Source organism: Drosophila simulans, chromosome 3R (genome assembly GCF_016746395.2).
Source record: "Drosophila simulans strain w501 chromosome 3R, Prin_Dsim_3.1, whole genome shotgun sequence".
Lineage (NCBI taxonomy): Eukaryota > Metazoa > Arthropoda > Insecta > Diptera > Drosophilidae > Drosophila > Drosophila simulans.
This window is the reverse complement of record NC_052523.2, coordinates 27930237-27948783: the sequence shown is the minus strand read 5'-3', so window position 1 is coordinate 27948783 and position 18547 is coordinate 27930237. Positions and strand designations below refer to the sequence as shown.

General features: G+C 45.0%; 1 protein-coding gene and 1 long non-coding RNA gene across 19 annotated transcripts in view; one reads left to right on the top strand and one right to left on the bottom strand.

The window, feature by feature from the left end:
- The window catches only part of LOC6730387 (polypyrimidine tract-binding protein 1), a 125879-nt gene that overhangs the window by 102921 nt on the left and 4411 nt on the right, over positions 1-18547 (top strand). For 14 of the 18 annotated variants that reach the window (XM_039295112.2, XM_039295110.2, XM_044923303.1 and 11 more), the window contains 6 exons: positions 174-439; positions 7935-8252; positions 8337-8622; positions 9041-9234; positions 9788-9821; positions 16516-16608. In XM_039295112.2, the coding sequence (XP_039151046.1) occupies positions 174-439; positions 7935-8252; positions 8337-8622; positions 9041-9234; positions 9788-9821; positions 16516-16608 (1191 nt within the window). Of the gene's footprint in view, positions 1-173; positions 440-7934; positions 8253-8336; positions 8623-9040; positions 9235-9787; positions 9822-16515; positions 16609-18547 lie in introns of those variants that run through there. The other 4 variants (XM_016172921.3, XM_039295116.2, XM_039295109.2 and 1 more) reach the window with 2 other exon arrangements.
- Positions 14044-16269, bottom strand: LOC120285003. The gene is made up of 2 exons (XR_005544233.1): positions 15094-16269; positions 14044-14913 (listed from the first exon to the last, which is right to left on the bottom strand). It is a non-coding gene; the product is annotated as an uncharacterized LOC120285003 (long non-coding RNA).

The following is an 18547-nucleotide window of genomic DNA, read 5'->3' as shown; positions in this document are numbered from 1 at the left end:
GGAAGCGGAAGTGCAGACAGCGCTGGCCATTAAGTGAACCGGAGGTGGCCCCCAAAAGAGATGGGCATGTTGCAAAAGAGAGAGAGAGAGAGAGGGACCTATAGGGATTGTCACCTGTTTAATATTTCAATTGGTTAAACAACGTTTGCTTATTTTACGCTTTTTCCTTGCAGCCAAGGCCTCGAAAGTCATCCACTTGCGCAACATTCCGAACGAGTCCGGCGAGGCAGATGTGATTGCCCTGGGCATTCCGTTTGGACGTGTGACCAACGTGCTGGTGCTCAAGGGCAAGAACCAGGCTTTCATCGAGATGGCCGACGAGATCTCCGCTACTTCGATGGTGTCCTGTTACACAGTAAATCCGCCCCAGATGCGCGGCCGCATGGTCTACGTGCAGTTTTCTAACCATCGCGAGCTGAAGACGGACCAAGGTCACAACGTAAGTAAAACTTTAAACGTTTTTTTCCAGTACATCTATTATTATGTGTAGTTTATTTGTATTTTAGATGTAATATCCAAACTTCCAGCAGTAATTCCCTAGATCCTCTATACCAATATCTGCCGTTGGCACATTTTCCGCTCTTAAATGTTATTAATGTGGCAATTAAGATTTAAGCCACAGAGAACAAATGAAGCAGCTACCATTTTATATGCAAATGTGGGTCGGCCCGGCAAACGTTCTGATTAATTACACTTTCTGGGCAACTTAAACCCCGCTCTTCAAGAGATTTGGCCATCATAAATGCCCACACGCTCGAACATCCTTTGAAAGCGTGCCTGTATTTGTGGGTGCTCTAAACCGATTTCTAATTTTAATTTCGTAAGCCACAAAGTCACTGACAAAGTTTAAAAAGCTTTCAAATAAATACACATGGCCGCGCAGACATTGGCACACACACGTGTCTGACAAAAGCAGTAAAATGCATAGTTTTTGGGGTTTTGCGGACAGCACCGCCCCCAGCCCCCAACCCCCACAGAGAAATTCAGTTGGTGATGTGGGGTGAACATAAATACAAATGAAACCGCACGCATACCAAGGAGACAAACGAATCAGGAGACCAGCACGGGAATGCCAGCTGCTTAGTTCGGAGTCAAAAGCATATTTTGATTACTTAAATGGAAGTGGTGGGATGATGAGGCGAGGGGAAGGGGTGTGCCAATGGGGCAACCGCAACGCAGTCAGAGCAGCAACAATCCGGCCAGGAGGAAACCCTTGCGAGGTTGTCACCTTTTGCGGGGTGGATTTGGTGCTGGTGAGCCCAAAAGCAAACTACTTAAAAAGAGATCGCAACAGCAGCAGTAGCAACACAAACAACAACGAAAAAGGTTAAGAGGCTGCAGCAGCAGCAACACGAGGGCCGAAACAAGAAGCAGACCAAGGGAGCGGGCCTGTGACTTAGGTGACACAGCAGCAACAAAGGCAGAAACAGAAGCAGAAGCAACAGCAACAGCAACAGCAACACCAACACAGCTAGACCAAACAATACAGTTACATTTCACTGATTACCTTTTGGCTGCGGCCCAACATCGTGGGTGTATGTATCCCTCTCTAGTTCTGTGTGCGTGGGCAGATTTCTCTTGTTAACTACTAATCCTGGTAAAAGGCCTTGTTGTTAGCCCGCAGACAACGTGAGACAAGTCAGACGAGTGGAAAAGTCAACGCCGCCGCTCTCTCTAGTGGAAAATCTCTTAAAATGCAGGAGAGTGTGTTTGTGCGAGTGGAAGAGGTTTAATCTTGTGTGCTGTACGCTGCTGGCAACATATTTATACAATTTCTCATTCAGTTTTCTTTCTTGTGCCCGTGTCCATTGTGCGAATGTCTTGTCTTGGGTTTCCCTTCTTCCTTTTGTGTCCTGTGTCTGGCGGCCCACCTGAGCAGCATTCAGTTGATTGTTTGGCGTCCTGTCCCAGCTACTGTTGACTGTTCCTTTATTTCTGAGTTTTGCGTCATATTTCGCCGCCTGTCATTTGCTATTTGTGTTGCTGCTGTTGCAGCTTTTGCAGCTTTTGCCGCTGCTGGTGCTGCTGCAATGTGGCAACCTGAAGATAAGATGCTTAGTGAATTGTTGTCGACGCCCCGGCTGAGGCGCAACTTAAGGAATCATATGAGCAGAAGCCGGCGACGTTGGCTGTCAAGTGCGGGACTTGTGCAATTGCATGAAGTCTTTTTTAATTCCCTCGTTAGTTGTATATTTCCGTAAATTTCAAATTTTCGTCAATTTCCTGTTGGCAATGTTGCTTTAAACTGACGAGTGGGGAAGGGAAATTCTATTTCATCTCCACCCAAGGAGAGACAAATCCATTGCATGGCCCTCAGGGATTTTAACCCCAGCAGAGGAGACGACACGCACCTGAAGGCAAAAGCTGCGACGACAGCAGCAACAGCAAATCAGCAATACAGGATTTCCAAATCATCTCCTCCGCCCGCACACGCATACACACTCAGACGCGGAGACATCCAGTCGCACACATGTGTGATTTCAACGGCTGAGTGATTGCATGGTATAGAAAATAAAACAAATAGGAGGGAAAACCAAGCAACAGAAATGAAAAATCCCGTAGCATACTTTGCAGCCATTCCACCCACACCAACTTTCCTCTCCCCTCTGACATTTATGTTGGCAATTTGGCAGTCAACCGGCAACGCTGCTGTTGCTGCTGTTGCTGCTGCGTAACAGGATTCTAATATGTCATGTCGTTGGGATGTCCTTTCACCTTTGCTTCGCTTCTCTCCCCCTTCCACCGTCTTCTTCCAGCTTTCTGTGACTATTTTTGTTGATATCTTACTCTAGCGTCTTAGCCTTTCCCCTTCTACTCCCGCGCTTCGGCGACCCTTGACTAAGATGCCAGAAATGAAGATAAATGCACTGGTAAGTTCACGCGGTTACGACCGCAACGAGCTGCCCACAGAAACCAAAGAGCCACTCAGCCACCCAGCCACCCAGCTACCCAGCTACTCGGATACATGGCAATCCAAAAACCCAACCCCAAAGGTCCGCAACTGGCATTGTTTAGTGGGTTTCAAATTTGACATGTGATTGTTTTGTGTGTGACTGTAAGGGCGCATCTGTTGCCTCTGTGGGCCAGTTTTGTTCTGGGTAATTTTGATAAATTAATTTTTGAGCCTGGCCTCCTTTACGGCCAAAAAGGGTTGACAGCCACTCGGGGAAATGGGGCCAGCCCACGTCTCACAATGAATTAGATTGAAATATAATTTCGCCACAAAGGGCAGCCAATCCCCAGCCTAATCTCCAGTGTAACATTTGCGAGCACCCCTTCGACCCCATTCTGGCTTCATTAGACGCACACAATTGATAAATCGTTGCATGCAGAGTAAAGACGGTTTCCACATCGACGCAGCTTAACAAGAGTCGCGCGTTCAAGTGCGAACACAAATTTGTGTAATCATCATAATTGGCACTCGCCGCCAATACACCAAAACAGCCCAACGGGAGGACGCAAATGGTGCCGAGGAAAGTGCCGGTCCACTGCAGCCGATTGGTGCAAGCTGCACTCGCCAAACAACTGGCACACACTCCCAAAAAAAATCGGACTATGCATTTTGGATGCATTCGGATACATTTTAGAACTATAACAGCACACATTGTCTGAGGCTAACGCTGTTATTACACTGATTATGGTTAGAATGATCATATGATAGCACAGCTTCTTATAAAACTAGGGCTGGATGCATTAATCTCCCTTTCAGTTTTCAAGATCCACTTTTTCTCAGTGCTCATGCAAATGCTTGCTTTCCAAGCGCTTGTTGTTTGCATGTGTTTGCACTCGGGCGAGTGGGTGTGGGCAGGTGCTCGTTTTCCCTCCAGTGATAAGGTTACCTTGTAATTAAATTAAATTGCCGGCTACAGAGAGGACCGCATTTTACGGACGCCTCCCGCCAGCCAAACAATGGCGATTCAGTCAAGAAAAACACAAAAGGAGGCAAGTGACGGACAGCAATTGTCAATTAATGGCACACACGTGAAAATTAGGCGGAAACACGAAGTGGGATTAATTTACACAGCGTTTGACACCTGAAGGGGAGATTCGGGCGGAAGCCTGGGCGAGTGGCACAGAACTAAGACAAATGTCAAGCGATTAAGCCACAAAAGGATCAAACTGATTAGCAAAGTCCTATTCGTGATGTCTAAGCCCGCATCCCTACGAATAACAGGCCAACGGGGAGAAGGCCGTACATTTGATTTGGTGTTAATAATATGAGCAGGGCTCAGCGACACAGACCTCAATGTGTGTTATTTAATTTGCGCCTCTAGCTGACAGCTTGTCAATATTACGGGGGTTCGAAGGGCGAAAAAACGGGGAAACCGGCTTATGGAGCCTTTCCTTTCAGCACGGTATTTGTCCAACTCTCAGGCATGAGCAGTAAAGGATTTTGCCAGGCAAATAACTTCACATATGCGGCGCTATCCGCTGTATGCTATCTGCTCAATGTTTGTTTTTCTATGCGCTGCCTGACTTGTGTTTTTCTTTGCTGTTTTCCCATTTTATTTCCACGTTTACTTTACCGCTCCTCGTCGCCGTCGCCGTCGAAACAAAAGTAAGCTAATCTTATTGTTTTCACAACAGCGCTGAGGAGCAAGACCATCGCGATTGTGGCTGTGCCTCCTGCTCCCGCTCCTTTGAGTTATGCGGATGCGAATGTTTGCTTATACTTGTGCAATGCTAAAGCTTTTTGCCGTTTTGATTGGCGACGTGTTGAAGATGGATTTAAATTACATTGTTTCAGGGTACGTGAGATCCGACAAGAGTATATAGGACCGAGAATGGCAGGATAACAACTGCGGAACTGTCGACGACGCAGAGAACCCAAAAAACTGACTGTCGACAAATGACAACTTACGTATGCACTGACTTTTCCAGCGGTTCTGTCAATATTATCACTGTATTGATTAGTTTTCCTCCACGACTGCCCATAAGTGGTTTCCTCCCCTTTCCTTACTTTGTTTTTGCAGGCGTATTTATTCGGGCTTTTTGGGCAGCGGATTTTGCTACTTTGCGTAACTCGTATTTATTTAAGCCGTTCGGTTTTATAGTCCCATTTGCGCTGTGTTTTTCTCGAAGGCTTTTAACACACTTGCCACGGTTGCTATTTTTGTTTGCCCTTTGCATAAATAAGACAAATATGGTATGATGGCAGCGAAACCACTGCTCGTTGCCGGGCTCTGGACAACTTCTTCTCTTTGGTTTGACCGTAAAAACCACCCAGCAGATAAACGACTCGCAGCAAAGTAATACATAATCCCGAGCTCAGCTTTAAAACTTACCTTCAGAAGTTCATAACTTGTAGTCGTCGTAGTTGCCGAAAAAAGTTTCCCCACTCCAGTGCGAAAGCGCCGAAACGGCAGCTCCTTTTGACCAGTCGAAAGGGGATCGGAGGCACGGAGGAGCTTGTGGCCAAGCATCTGTAACTGCTTTACTTTCTAACTTGGCCCGAACACTTAAGCTCTTGCTCCAGCCGGCTCTTCAAAAGGGGAGACGACTCTTGAGAAGGAGGAGGACTCCTGCTCGAAAGGACCTGCCATGCAGTTTAAAGTGTGCCTGTCAGGGAGAATGGTGCGTAATGGGGTACGGGTGGGGAGAAGCAAAGGTACTCAGTGTGACATTGCAATGAAAATAAACTTGCAGCCCGCAGGAAAAAGGGAGAAGCACACGAAAGCGCTATGAAACAAAAATATTTATGCAAAACCTTAAGTGAAAGCAACGTCAATATTTTTTGGCGCCTTCAGAGCTGCGGTTTCTGCCCTGAGCTTTTGCCTTTTGTGAGCCTTTTTCCGGGTTTATTTCTTATGCAAAAACCGCATAAAAATCATGAAACAATTGCCAAGTTCTTTTCAGCTAGTTGAATATTGAAAAAGTTCGCTAAGAACTCAGATTTTATGAATAGTTTCTGTTTGTGCCATATGGAGACTTGGCTTAACGCTTTATAGTTCACAAGAAGACACAAATGTCCATAAGCTCCGATGCGAAGTCTTGGTTAAAGTTTCCCCCATTACGGTTTTCTCGTCGCATGCGATAAATGGCGAGGAGCGGGGACACGTGTGTCTTTTGTCCAGATTTTCCCACTGACAGGAATCGATCGATAAATGTGCTTATCAGCAAGTAGTCGACACATTTCGCTTATCAAAGCATTTTGGCTTATCGAATGTGGGGTTATGCAGGAGGGGAGCAAAGAAGCAGTCCGCCCATCGATATTAAATTATAACAATGTGGTGAGTGGTTTCCTGTGATGGGTGGAATGGGTGCTTGCATATCTAATCAGCCCACAACAACAACATGGAAAGGGGTACGCACAATTGACTCATTAACAGGCAAAACCGCGACAAGCAAGGTCCAATGCAAACACAGCCGCACACACAACGATTTGTTATGTTTAATGATGTTGCTGGTTGTGGTCCCTAAACTTTCCCCTTTCCCTCCCTTTGTCCAATATCCTGCAGGATAATTAGAATGGCTTAGCCTAATATGCGTGCAAGTTCTCCCAAAATTTGGTTTGGCTTAGAGTTTCCACATGTAAATGCCTATTATTAAAGACAATAAATACACTGGGGGGAAAATAGTGCAACATTGTGAGATTTGCACTAGGTTCAGAAAATTGCATTCTTTGCCCTCTTAAACCCTCTTAAACTAGTGGAAAATAATCAAAGTGAAAAATTGCCTAACGGTTGCACAATTGACAGCTAGTTACTGCTAATCGACTTTGCTGTTTATACAAGGCCAACAGAGATGAGTAGTAGATGGGCAAACGCTTCCTTACAATTACATTACAATTTTTACACAATCAACGTCATCGTCATCGTAATAATCAGGCAAAGTGGAGTATCAAATTACTGGCAGTGGAAAGGAAACCCAGCAACAGCCACTGATGGCATCCCTCAGGCATCTAAAGCCAGCATGGCAATCGAAGATGAAGCAGCCGCATCATCATGGGCTCTCTTGCCACTCGGAACATCCCACATACGCCCTGTCTAGCCACGCAGCTCGGCACTCGGCAATTCTAATCAATTTTTATTATTTTTACAAACTTTGGCTCTGAGCGGGGGGGTCTAAGGCGAAGCTCACGTCGACGGGCTCTTTGTTTCCGATGGGTAGGAATTTATCTAGGCGAAGGCAAAAACAAATAGCACGCCTGGGGAGGACTGCCGTCGAGTTCTCCCATTCAATTCCCCCTTGTCTTTCCTGTTGCTGGCAAACGCACAAAAACGCGTCGCAAATGGACAGGAGGAAATCGGTGGCAGGTGGGTCGGTGGCGGTGGGCGGTCGAATGTGTTTACGTTATGATTTTCGAAATCAAAATTCAGCACGAATAGGAATAAATTCACTTCCGAATGTCATTAAATTGTTTTCCGATAGAACGTGTATATTTCACGCAAGAAGTTTTGTTGCTTACTATGAACCGTTTTTGGCATCCGCCCAGCATCCTCGTCACCGACAGACGCCTCTGCCTTCCGTCTCCCTGTTTTCTTATATTATTACGATACTTGATATTATTGATTTTGATTGAGATTTATGTTGGCGAGGATGATTTCTGAGTAGCAGGGGATGCCGCTGCCGTGCAAACGTTTAGCATATTGTGCACTAAAAAAAATGTCCATAGTTTTTTTAATCTGTTGAAATGCTTTAATATGAGAAATAATACCTAGTAAAAAAAATCACGAATACTAAAATATAAGAAAAAGAAAAAAGTAATAAGTATTATATATAAATTCTCACAGTATACCGTGCACAGTATTTTTTTAAGTGCACAGTCCTTTAGCCCTAAAAAACTTTGCAAAATGCATAAATTTTGTGCACTGCCAGTTGCTTTGATTAATGCGCAAAAGTTTTCGCCTTTAACTAATAAAAGTTTTCTTCGCGATTTCCGCCTGTAAATTGACTCAACATCTTTACCACGTTCCCTCTTCTTCCTTTTCCAGAACTCGATCACCCAGAGCGACTACAGCGCCCAGTCCCCGGCGAGCGGATCGCCTCTGCCCCTTAGCGCCGCTACCAATTCTACCAGCAACAATGCCAACAGCTCAAGCGACAGCAACAACAGCGCCATGGGAATCTTGCAAAACAACACAAGCGCCGTCAATGCGGGCGGCAACGCCGCCGGGGGACCCAATACTGTGCTCCGTGTGATTGTCGAGTCCTTGATGTACCCCGTCTCGCTGGACGTTCTGCACCAGATCTTCCAGCGCTATGGAAAGGTGCTAAAGATTGTCACCTTCACAAAGAACAATTCATTCCAGGTGAGTTAAGGTTTCGATGTTCAGTCTTTTGTTTATCCTCAAAACCACACATCTAAGGGCTAACCACAAACCTTTCCCTCTTAGGCCCTCATCCAATATCCGGACGCCAACTCCGCCCAGCACGCCAAGTCGCTCCTGGACGGGCAGAATATATACAACGGCTGCTGCACGCTGCGTATTGATAACAGCAAGCTGACGGCTCTGAATGTTAAGTACAACAACGACAAATCGCGCGACTTCACGAACCCCGCTCTGCCACCTGGTGAACCGGGAGTGGATATCATGCCCACCGCCGGCGGACTGATGAACACCAATGATCTTCTTTTGATCGCCGCACGTCAGCGACCTTCTCTCTCAGGTGATAAAATAGGTAACACAAACGGAACATTTTCCCAAATTTTTCTTTGCTTTTCATCAGCTTCAAGTTGCTAACCACTCAAACGCCTAACTTTTCCACCAGGCTTTTTTGATTTTCAAGAGAGATTTTCCGATTTTTTTAATACGACCTATTTCTGTGGTTCAAAGTAATACGGTTATTCTGTGTAATTTGATCACTTCGTAATTTTTTGGCCGAGTTATTTGACGTTGCTTTATCACTTTTTTAAATTTAAAAATCAAAAGTCAAATGTAAGAGGCTTAACGTAAGCAAATTTATTTTTGGCATTAGTGAAAATATTGTTTATTGCTTTTACACCTGCTATCGATTCACACAGAGCTTAAGTAGCATGCAACTAATAAAATATTGTCAGCCTTGGTAGATTGCTTACTCTTGTTTAATTTTCTTCCAGTCAACGGCCTGGGCGCCCCCGGAGTCCTGCCGCCCTTTGCCTTGGGCCTGGGCACTCCACTGACCGGCGGGTACAACAACGCCCTGCCCAACTTAGCCGCTTTCTCGCTGGCCAACAGCGGCGCCCTGCAGCCGGCCGCTCCTGCAATGCGAGGTTACTCGAATGTCTTGCTTGTCTCGAATTTAAATGAGGAGGTAAGTGCGGACCTTTGCAGGTGAAGTGAAGTTCTTAGTCCCTGGTCGGGTATTTAGTTTGTTGAGATAAGCAACCCGAGTCTGCAATAAATAAGTGCTATTCAAGAAAGTGACTAAAGCGACAAGGAAGAAAATCATTCAGATATAATGTAAAAAATTAATAAGTTTCATTTGGTATGCGCCAATTGTTTTGTATATCCCCAATTTATTAATCCAATAGTGAAATACGCTTTAAATTTTTACCTCCCGCAAATTTACTCATATTCCTATAATCATGCATATTACACGGATAAGAATATAGATACATATATAGAGTAAATGTTGGCAAGCCTGGGACCTGAGAAGATCCCCCTTTCCCTGCCTCTACCTGTCTATCTCTTTCTCTGTGTTCCAGCCTGATACTGAAACATAATCTACAGAACCATCATGCTCTATTATTTAGTTTGTATGTTTCCTATTTAACGTATACTTTGTTGTTTTTTTATTTGTAATACATCTGAAACGAAACTCTCGCTAACTGACGACAAACTCTATTTTCTCTTTTTCTCTGTAGATGGTCACGCCTGATGCTCTCTTTACCCTTTTTGGTACGTCTGCACAAACGATTACTCTATTAATTGCCAGATCTTTCAACTTTATTTGTTTGTTGTCCGGGCCAAGCTAGAGGATGGCTGTTAGTGGGAGAGGTGCAGTAATGCACTCCTCTGTGGACACATCTTCATTTGTTGCTGACCTCTGTCTCTTCTTCAATCTGACTCCTTTTCGATCTCTACCCTGGAATAAGGGAGCACCTATTGTCCTGTCTAGCTTTGCCCGGCTACAACGTGTCCCACATAAATTTACACTCCTTAAACTATTTATAAGTAGTTCACTTGATTATTCATTGAATTTACACTGTACGAATCGAGCGAAGCCAACGCTTATCCTGTAGTTCATGTAGCTGTGCTCTCTGTTCTCTGTGTTCTCCTTTTATGCTCGCTTCCGTTTGGCATTTACGCCATTTACGTGCAATCAGCAAAAGTGCCATGTATTATTTATAGCACGGTATAGGATGAAGCACGGGTGTGCGGTGGGCTAACAAAGCAATAGCTGACAAAAATGCGGCACAAACTGTTTAAAATGCTGAAAAAAGCCTTTTCAAGGGTCCGGGGCGTGGAATTTGGTAATTTGGGTATGCAACTGGCATCTCGCAGTTTGCACGTCAAATGCATTCGCCACGTGGGGATGTGGATCAGAATTAATAACTCATAGAGCTCATACACCTGGACCTCGTGAAGAACTCCACTCCTAGCGCAAACCGATCATATTCTAGAGATGGTCGAAGGCCATGCCCCTGCAAGAAATGGAAATAAATTTAGCGCATCTCGATCATGCTGTAAAACCCATTTAAATGGAGAAATGGGTTTCCATATAGCAGTGCCAGTATTTATTGTATTGCGAAATGGAATAAACCTACTAAAGCCGGCAACAAATGGCTTTCTAATAGCTTTTTGCCCAGAGCAGCAGGGACAAATCCATCAGGCAGCTTGAAATAGGAATGGAAAATGTTCTTTTGGTATCCAGTCTTGTCCTTCTGCCTTCTGCCATTTATCCTGTCATAAGTTCTGCTTACAAATTGTAAAACAATGAAAATGAGAATACACTCGACGTCCTGGAAACCCCTACGTACATATATTAAAAACAGAGCAGACGCAACTGGCAACAAGTGAAACCGCACTCAGGCGGGAGCGGTGGTGCATTGGCAACACCACTACGTGTGCATCCTGTTGCTCCTCCGTTGTCTTCGTGTGCGTTGGTGTGTCGGTGTGTGTGTGAAATTACATGAATTAAGTGTGCTCGTTGTTGGTTTCCATTGTTGAGGCACAGGACCCAGGGCCAGAGGGTAAGAGAGCGAGCTCCTGTGGGCTGAGAGCTGAAATGCATGCAGAAAACACATGCTTTAACATGTGCTCATCCTTCCGCACACACAGACAACGCCACATGAACTCCAGCACCCACTAACACACACGCAGCACAAAAGATTGAGTGCGGAAGTGCATAGCTATAAAAATGTCCATTTATTTAGTTATCATTGCGCTTGTTGCTGTCGCCCATTGCTGCTTTTGCTGCCTTTCTATAGTTTGTGTGCACACGGAGAAAATACGTGGCTTGTCGTGTCCCACGGACATTAAAAGCAACACATGCGCCACAATATTTTTTGCATTCGAAATTCAAATATTTTATTAGTATATTTTTGACATCCACAAAAAGGACAAAAATATGTTTCGTTATAGTTAAATATTTTAAATTTAAATATTAAAACTAGGTTAAACCACTCGACATTTATCTCCTTCGGACTAAGAAATTGGTTATTTTTCTCCGTGCGTGTGTGTGGTTTTTACCTAACGCTTTCTCGGTCCCTGTATACATATTTATATATACTTTTTATACCACACACAGCCATGATCATTGTGTAGTTTTTGCTGGCTCTTACAATTGAAATAAAATTTACTTGTGACTTTTTGTAGCTCGTTGGTTCGGTTAGCCAGTCGGTTGGTTGGTTTCTCGAATGGAAAAGGGGATTGTCTCCAGTCTCCTTGCTGGATTTTCGTCGTCTGCCGTCTGTTTGCCAAATGAATTTAACTAACTTTGTAAAGTTAATGGGGTTTGCTGTTTGAATTGCTCTTCCAACTCCCCCCAGCTCCCTGTGTGTGCTTTATTATTTTATGGGATTCTCAGTTGACTTTTCACTTGCGCTGCATTTCTCCATTTGGCTTGTCCCATTATGTACTTGATTTAATTACCAAAACACATCGATTGAGCAAGTTTTTGTCCGGTGCTACGAGCATTCTGCCAAGTGTGGCGCATAATTGCAGCATAATGGATTTTGTTGCCACAACACGAGCTGTACCCTTCTCCTCCGCATTCTCAATACTGGCGATTCAATCTCTGGTGATTTTTTTGCCCCAATGGCCATGCATGGTATGTGTGTTCAACAACCAGAGTCTGGCTCTCGACCCTTTGTCTCTGGTGACACAAAACGTTTGTTTGCGGCCACACACAGGCTTCCCATTTGTTTGTATGCAAATGCATTTAATTTGAGTTTAAATACCCAAATATAAACTTCTGCCAAACAAACGCAACCACATGGAGAATGGCCGGCAACAATGAGTTAAGCCGCTTGCTTGCCCGGAACTTCACCCTTGTGTGCTGTGCCTTTGATTTATATTTACAAATTGCATCCATTCTGTCAGCAGTTCGGGGCTTATCGCTCAAAGTAAACAGAAATGTTGCCAAACGTATTAATTGCTTAAAAATTGTTTCTGTTCTGTCGTGCCGTTGTTCTTGTTGCCGGATTTGTGCAGCGTAAACCACAGAGCACCACAGGGCAACTTTGAGCCACTGAGCCGGGTAAATCCGATCAGCAGACCGCTTAGCAGACTCCTGCTGCATCTGAAGTTACAGCTCCTGCTCCTCACCCTCCTTATCTGCCTCCTACTCGTGCGCCAGCTGACTGCCGCCTGCACTGCTAATAAAGCTTAGATTGCTGATTAAACGCTTCGAAGGGCTCAGCTCAGAGCGAAGTGGAAAAGTTGGATACCAATACGCCCTGTTGCACAGCCGAGATGGAGAGATGTCGATAAGTCGAACGTTAAGCGTATTATTATTGGGGTGCCAATAGATGTAGATAAACTCGACGGCTTCCCAAGGAGCCGAGCAAGCACCCAGCGTGTAATTGACGGCCAGAGTCTCGACGGGCAATCAACCGAATGGCAAGCTAAAATTTTATGTAATAACCTTTGAATTTCCAAGTAGCTCTAAGCAGACAGCGGACAGACAGGAGCACCACCAGTGACACTTAAAAGAGCTAGGAGGTGCTCTACAAACAAGTGCACAAAAAAACCCGTCACATTTAAATGGGTAGATTCTTTGAAATATTTTGAGATTTAGATTATTTTACAGACAATATATTAGCTAGGCACATATCTTATTGTTCCGGCTGTTGCTCAGTGAATATCATCGTCATGTATAATGCCTCAATTCAAGCAGTCACGATCAGCCCCGGTTTTTGATCAGTGTAGTAGGCAACTGGCAAGCGAGTAGGAAACGTCAACCGGCAAATGGCAAACGGTTGCTTTTGTTATGTTAATAGCAACACGCTAGGACACGTAACAGCGATTTCCACATGAGGTGGGCCAAAGACGCTGCGGGCCACTTTCGGTTTGTGAATTTGGCACTTCAAAGGGTTTTAGAAGAAGGGGAAGGCACCGAGGGGCGGATGAGTATGCGGTTCGCAGCTCGCGTTCACCTGAAAGCTGTTTGCATACCAAATAATAAAAGTGGGGAGCTTAACTCTGGAACCGGGGACGAACGACGCACTTTAAGCGCAGGGATTAATCTAGCCGAAAACAGCAACAAGCGGCGCAACAAAAAGGCCAAAGGACCGGAAAAGTTGGCCCAGAACCCTTTTGGGTGTCAGCCAGTCAGACATTTTATTAGTTTTGACAGCGCTTTGTTAGCTCTGCCTGCGACTAGGCGAATACCCAATTGAAAGGTCCCAGAGGCCCTCTGGGGCATGCTCTTTAGACACTTGACACATTCCGCTTAGGCTGTCAAGCATTCAATATCGTCCTATACCCCACTCGGCCGGAAACCAAGCCGGCTGGACCAACAAGCCGACCGCCCATATCATCCGATTGCCCACTTTTGGAGGCTGGGACTTAGTTGCCTTTGCATAACAATAAAAGAAACTTAATCAGTCTGGAAATCGTCTGAGAAGCGTGCTCTGATACCCTAACACTCGCACATATGCTGTGTAATCCGCTTATGTAATTGTAAGAGCGTGATAAAAATTTATATCATTGCCGAAAATATTGTCGAAACGTGTTTAATTGATTTTTTATGCGTTCAGAGCTCCAGAGTGTTGTTGTGTGATTTTCCCTCTTTATACATATATGCGTCGATTGTTGTTCCTACGAATGCGCGAAATAATTTCATAAAATTTTATGCGCTACATGTTGTGGCAGAAATGCAATTTGATAAAGTGCCCGAAACAGGAAAAATTAAATCCAATGTGCAAATAATTTCAATGAATCGCAACAAATCGCTTTAGCAGCTAAACGCAGTATGACAGGCGTTCCCGGCAATGTGATTAAATGGAAGCTATCGATTTGAATTCGAATTTCCGTTTAGCTTTTGACACCGGCTATAATGGAGATGGAAAAGAAGGGAAGTTCTGAGGGCCGTTTCAACTTTATAGACTCCCAGGCCAACATGCCACCGCCATCCGCATAATTCTTCATCTAGAATATGCTCAAACACGCGACTAATGGGCCGCCGGGGAATCGGCTTCGCTGTCTGCATACGTTAGTGTCGCGAAGCCACAAAAAAAAGAAACTTTTGGAGGAACATTCAGACGATAATAAATTATTATCAAGTCTGTCTGTTGGACGCGGCTGGGAATACGAATAAAGATTGTGGCTACCGGGCACACTTTGCACGGCAAACGGCAGCTGTTGCTCATACGCCCCGTTGCACGCCGAGTTATGCTGGTGACTGGAGAAGGGCCGGGCCGCATGCCTGGCATTCAATATGCTCCACTGCCAATACCTGCAGATGTGGATGTTGATGTCGACGTCTGCTGCTGCTGCTGCTGCTGATGCTACTTCTGGCCTCGCCTGCAATTGTTACCCCGAATTCCTGGAAAAAACGAAACGATATTGCTCGGTGTTTGGCATAAGTCAAGTCCACCGGATAACTGGGAACTAAGGCAGTCAGTCAGTCAGGCAGCCAGTCGTCTGTATAAAATGGATTTACTGCCAACTGTTGAACTGCGTTCTCCGTCCTGCGAACTCCTCCTTGTACCTCACTATTTACTACCTGCATTTCCACTGCTAGTTTTGTAACTTGTTAGCGCAGCGCTCGCTTGGCTACGCTTCGAGTAGCTGACATGGCCCCCACTTATATAGCCGGCATGGCTTCCGAAGTTTTTGCACTGGTAAAAAATCTATAAGATTCCTTGACTCTTTAGTATATCTTCATTTCGAAAGACCTGAAGTAACTCCTGCATTAAATGGAAGTCTTGGCGTGGGCTGCTTAATAATTAAGAAGGGAATAAATTAATCTTAAGTACCGAAGTAAAATTGGTCGCAGTGTAAAGCCTCTATTGTGCGCGTGTGTGTGTGGCTGAAAGAAGTTGAAAATTTACTTTCCGCATTATTCGATTTGTTGTCTTGGGCAGGGCTGCACTTTACATTGTTTGCTTTGGGGTCGGTTTTGCCATTGGCATTGCCATTGCCCTTTGGCCACCAAGTCGACCGGCAACTATTTTTTATGCTTGATGGCAATTTGCGCCCCGCTTCGAATTTGCGCTGATTGGCTGCACATGGGATGAAGCCCGGGTAGGGTCACCCAATAGACCGACTCTTGGCCAGCTGTCAAAGCAGAAGACACTGGCCAGAGGAAAGAGTCAGCAGCTTCCTTTAAGTCTGCTTTCAGCCTTAATGCAGTTCTACAGCTAGGTCTCAGCTCACCTTATATTGCGTAGTTTGTGGCGTAAGTAAAGCCATAAAATACAATTCAATAACGCGTCCGTTGCCGCCGAATTGTTGCACACCAGCACACCTTGTCTGACAGCTGTAAAATCCGTGGCCTTAAACGAAATGCGGCAAGGAAGCCAAGCCAGCTGGGCCAACGGAAGAGCTGTAGCCAAGCAGACGCAGTTCGAATTGAAGCTCGTAAAAAATAGCACAGAAAACTTATTGAGCCAGTTATGAGTTTCGTACATGATACTAACGGCGTGGCCCCCGGCAATAATGCGAGTGCTTGGGTGGTAGGCAAAGAAAGCAAGGTGGAAAAATGATAGTGCCCAAGATATCTGGTGTACATGTTATGGCTTTTTGGTGGGGTGTAAAACTTTTCCGCGGTCGCCATAAACCGCTTGGAGCTGTCCAAAAATTCAGGCAGCAGTCGAGGGGAATGAAGGCGACTACTCTGGACAGTTCAAAGCTTAAAGCATAAAAAGCTACTAACACCTAAATACACTTAAAAACAAGTTAATTTATATTTAGAAGCACCGGGCTCATTGTTTAATTAATCTATAAATAGTATATACTTTTGTTGGGTTTTCAAGTGTACAATTTTATATAAGAGAAAGTTTTCCGGAGCAGCAGCTACAAAGTTCTTTAGTTGGCCCGCTCACCATTCGTGCGGCGATACTCGAATTACTTTACTGGCCGACACTTATGTACCCACTACTCTCACAACCATTTACTCATAATTCTCAACTGCTCCAATCCGCAGGTGTATACGGCGATGTGCAACGTGTAAAGATTCTGTACAACAAGAAGGACTCGGCACTCATACAAATGGCGGAGCCCCAGCAAGCTTATTTGGGTAAGTCAAGCAGACGCACTTCTACCTCACTAACCCACGAATATACCCACCATCTACTGCATACCACACGGAAACACAACGAAACGAGAGTAATGAAAAATCTGAGTCTCGATCCGTAAGCTGAGGGTCGGGGCAAAAAAAGAGCAACTGCAATTTGCAGCTTGTTTAAAATGAAAATTCCGGCAACATGAAATTCCAAACGGCGCATTCCTTTGGCAACCGTAACCATTGCTGCTGTTGGTGTTGCTTGTGCAGCTGCAAATGCAGCAAACAAAATGTATTAATAATAAAAATTGTTAAAGCGAAAGAGACGGCAACAGGGCCGAAAGCGGGGGATGGCTGGCCGTGCGCATAAATGGAATTTTATAAGCGCTTTATTACCAGCCCGCCTGGGCAGCAGCAACACCTGGCCAAGACCCACTGCTTCCCCGCCGTCCAGGCAACAAAGGCTCCTCCTCTCCTGCGCGGCGGGACATGCCAATCATTTTATTGCATTTATTTGTGTGCACTTTGCCATTGTCAGGCTGCCCGCCATGCCGATGGCCAAGGACGCCCCGTTCGGATCCCAATCCAATCCAATCCGACCCCCTGCACGCATTAAACGAAATGAAAATTGTCGCGCATTGCGACGCGTTAAGAGCAACCAACCGACGTGCCAAATTCCACTTTATTACAAAAACAGGAGCAGCAGCAGTGGCAAGGCGATCGAAGCGTTGACAGCGCTGACAGCGACACCTTTTTCAATTTCGATTTGGTTTTATTCCATTTAACACGCCAACTATCCAGCGAGCACCTCCCGCTCCACGTCCACCGGCTCTCTTTTCTCCGGTTAGCATTCATTGTTCCCACTCAGCGGTGCGTCCGCCGCTGTCTTTCATTTGTGTTATTTATTCATTGGAAAAATAACTCAAAAGCTGTCAAAGTGCTGCGGCCCTGCAGGGAGGCGCTTAATTGAAAACAACAACGGTGCGAAAGTCCCCGCTTGAAGTCGCTGTCCTTTCCTTTGAGCTTTTAAGGAAAATGCAGTGGGTGCTGTGAGGTGTATATGCAAATTTATCAGCTTCTTCACACCTCGCTATAAAACCTTTGTGAGTAGGCTCTGTGATAAATTCATATAGTGTATTGTATATTCAATGCTTCTCACTGGCCAGATCACCTTTGTTTTGCCATCTCTTTATAAATGCAAGGCCACTTTCACACACTTGCTGCATAAGAAGCATATTTTATTAGCTACTTAAGTTCTCTGAGAGCATATGAAAATGAAAATCAAGTTGAATGTCATCAGGGCGTTAATCGTTCGAACATGTAATTTATCAATTATATTTTCCGTCACGATTCCATGTCGTTCGCACAAGCAGCGACTGCTGCTGCTGTTAATAACGTTTAAATAAATTTAATCTGCTCAATAAATGCAAAGTGCGATCGCTGCGGAAATTGCCAGCAAATTGCGCGCCTGAAAAAGCGTAAGCTACTGCATAATAAATGCCATCAACTGTTTATTGATTTAAATAAAAAGAAAATAAGTGCTTGGCAGCCCAGCACACACACAGGTGCACAAATAAGCAAAGTCCCGGGGGTATCCACGAATCCGCAGACCAAATATCCGCAGTTGCACCCGCACATCCGCCGCTCCACCGCAAACTATTTTCGCAACCTTGTCACGAAATGGGTGGAGTGTTTTCTCTTTAAAATATGCTTTGTCCTGTACTCAATTATTTTTTAATTATAATTATGTAAGCAAAAACTTCCTGAATTTGAAGCCGCTTCGGCGGGTGGTACACCTTGCATTCTTTGGCTTGCAGCTCAATAGCATTCCTGCTTTGAGATTTTCCATCTTAATTAATTCGGTTAAGCAAACGGATGGGGGATGGGGCTGCCAAGTAGAGCTAATCAACAGCAACTCTGGGAAATGCAAGGCATAATTACGGGTAATTTTCCT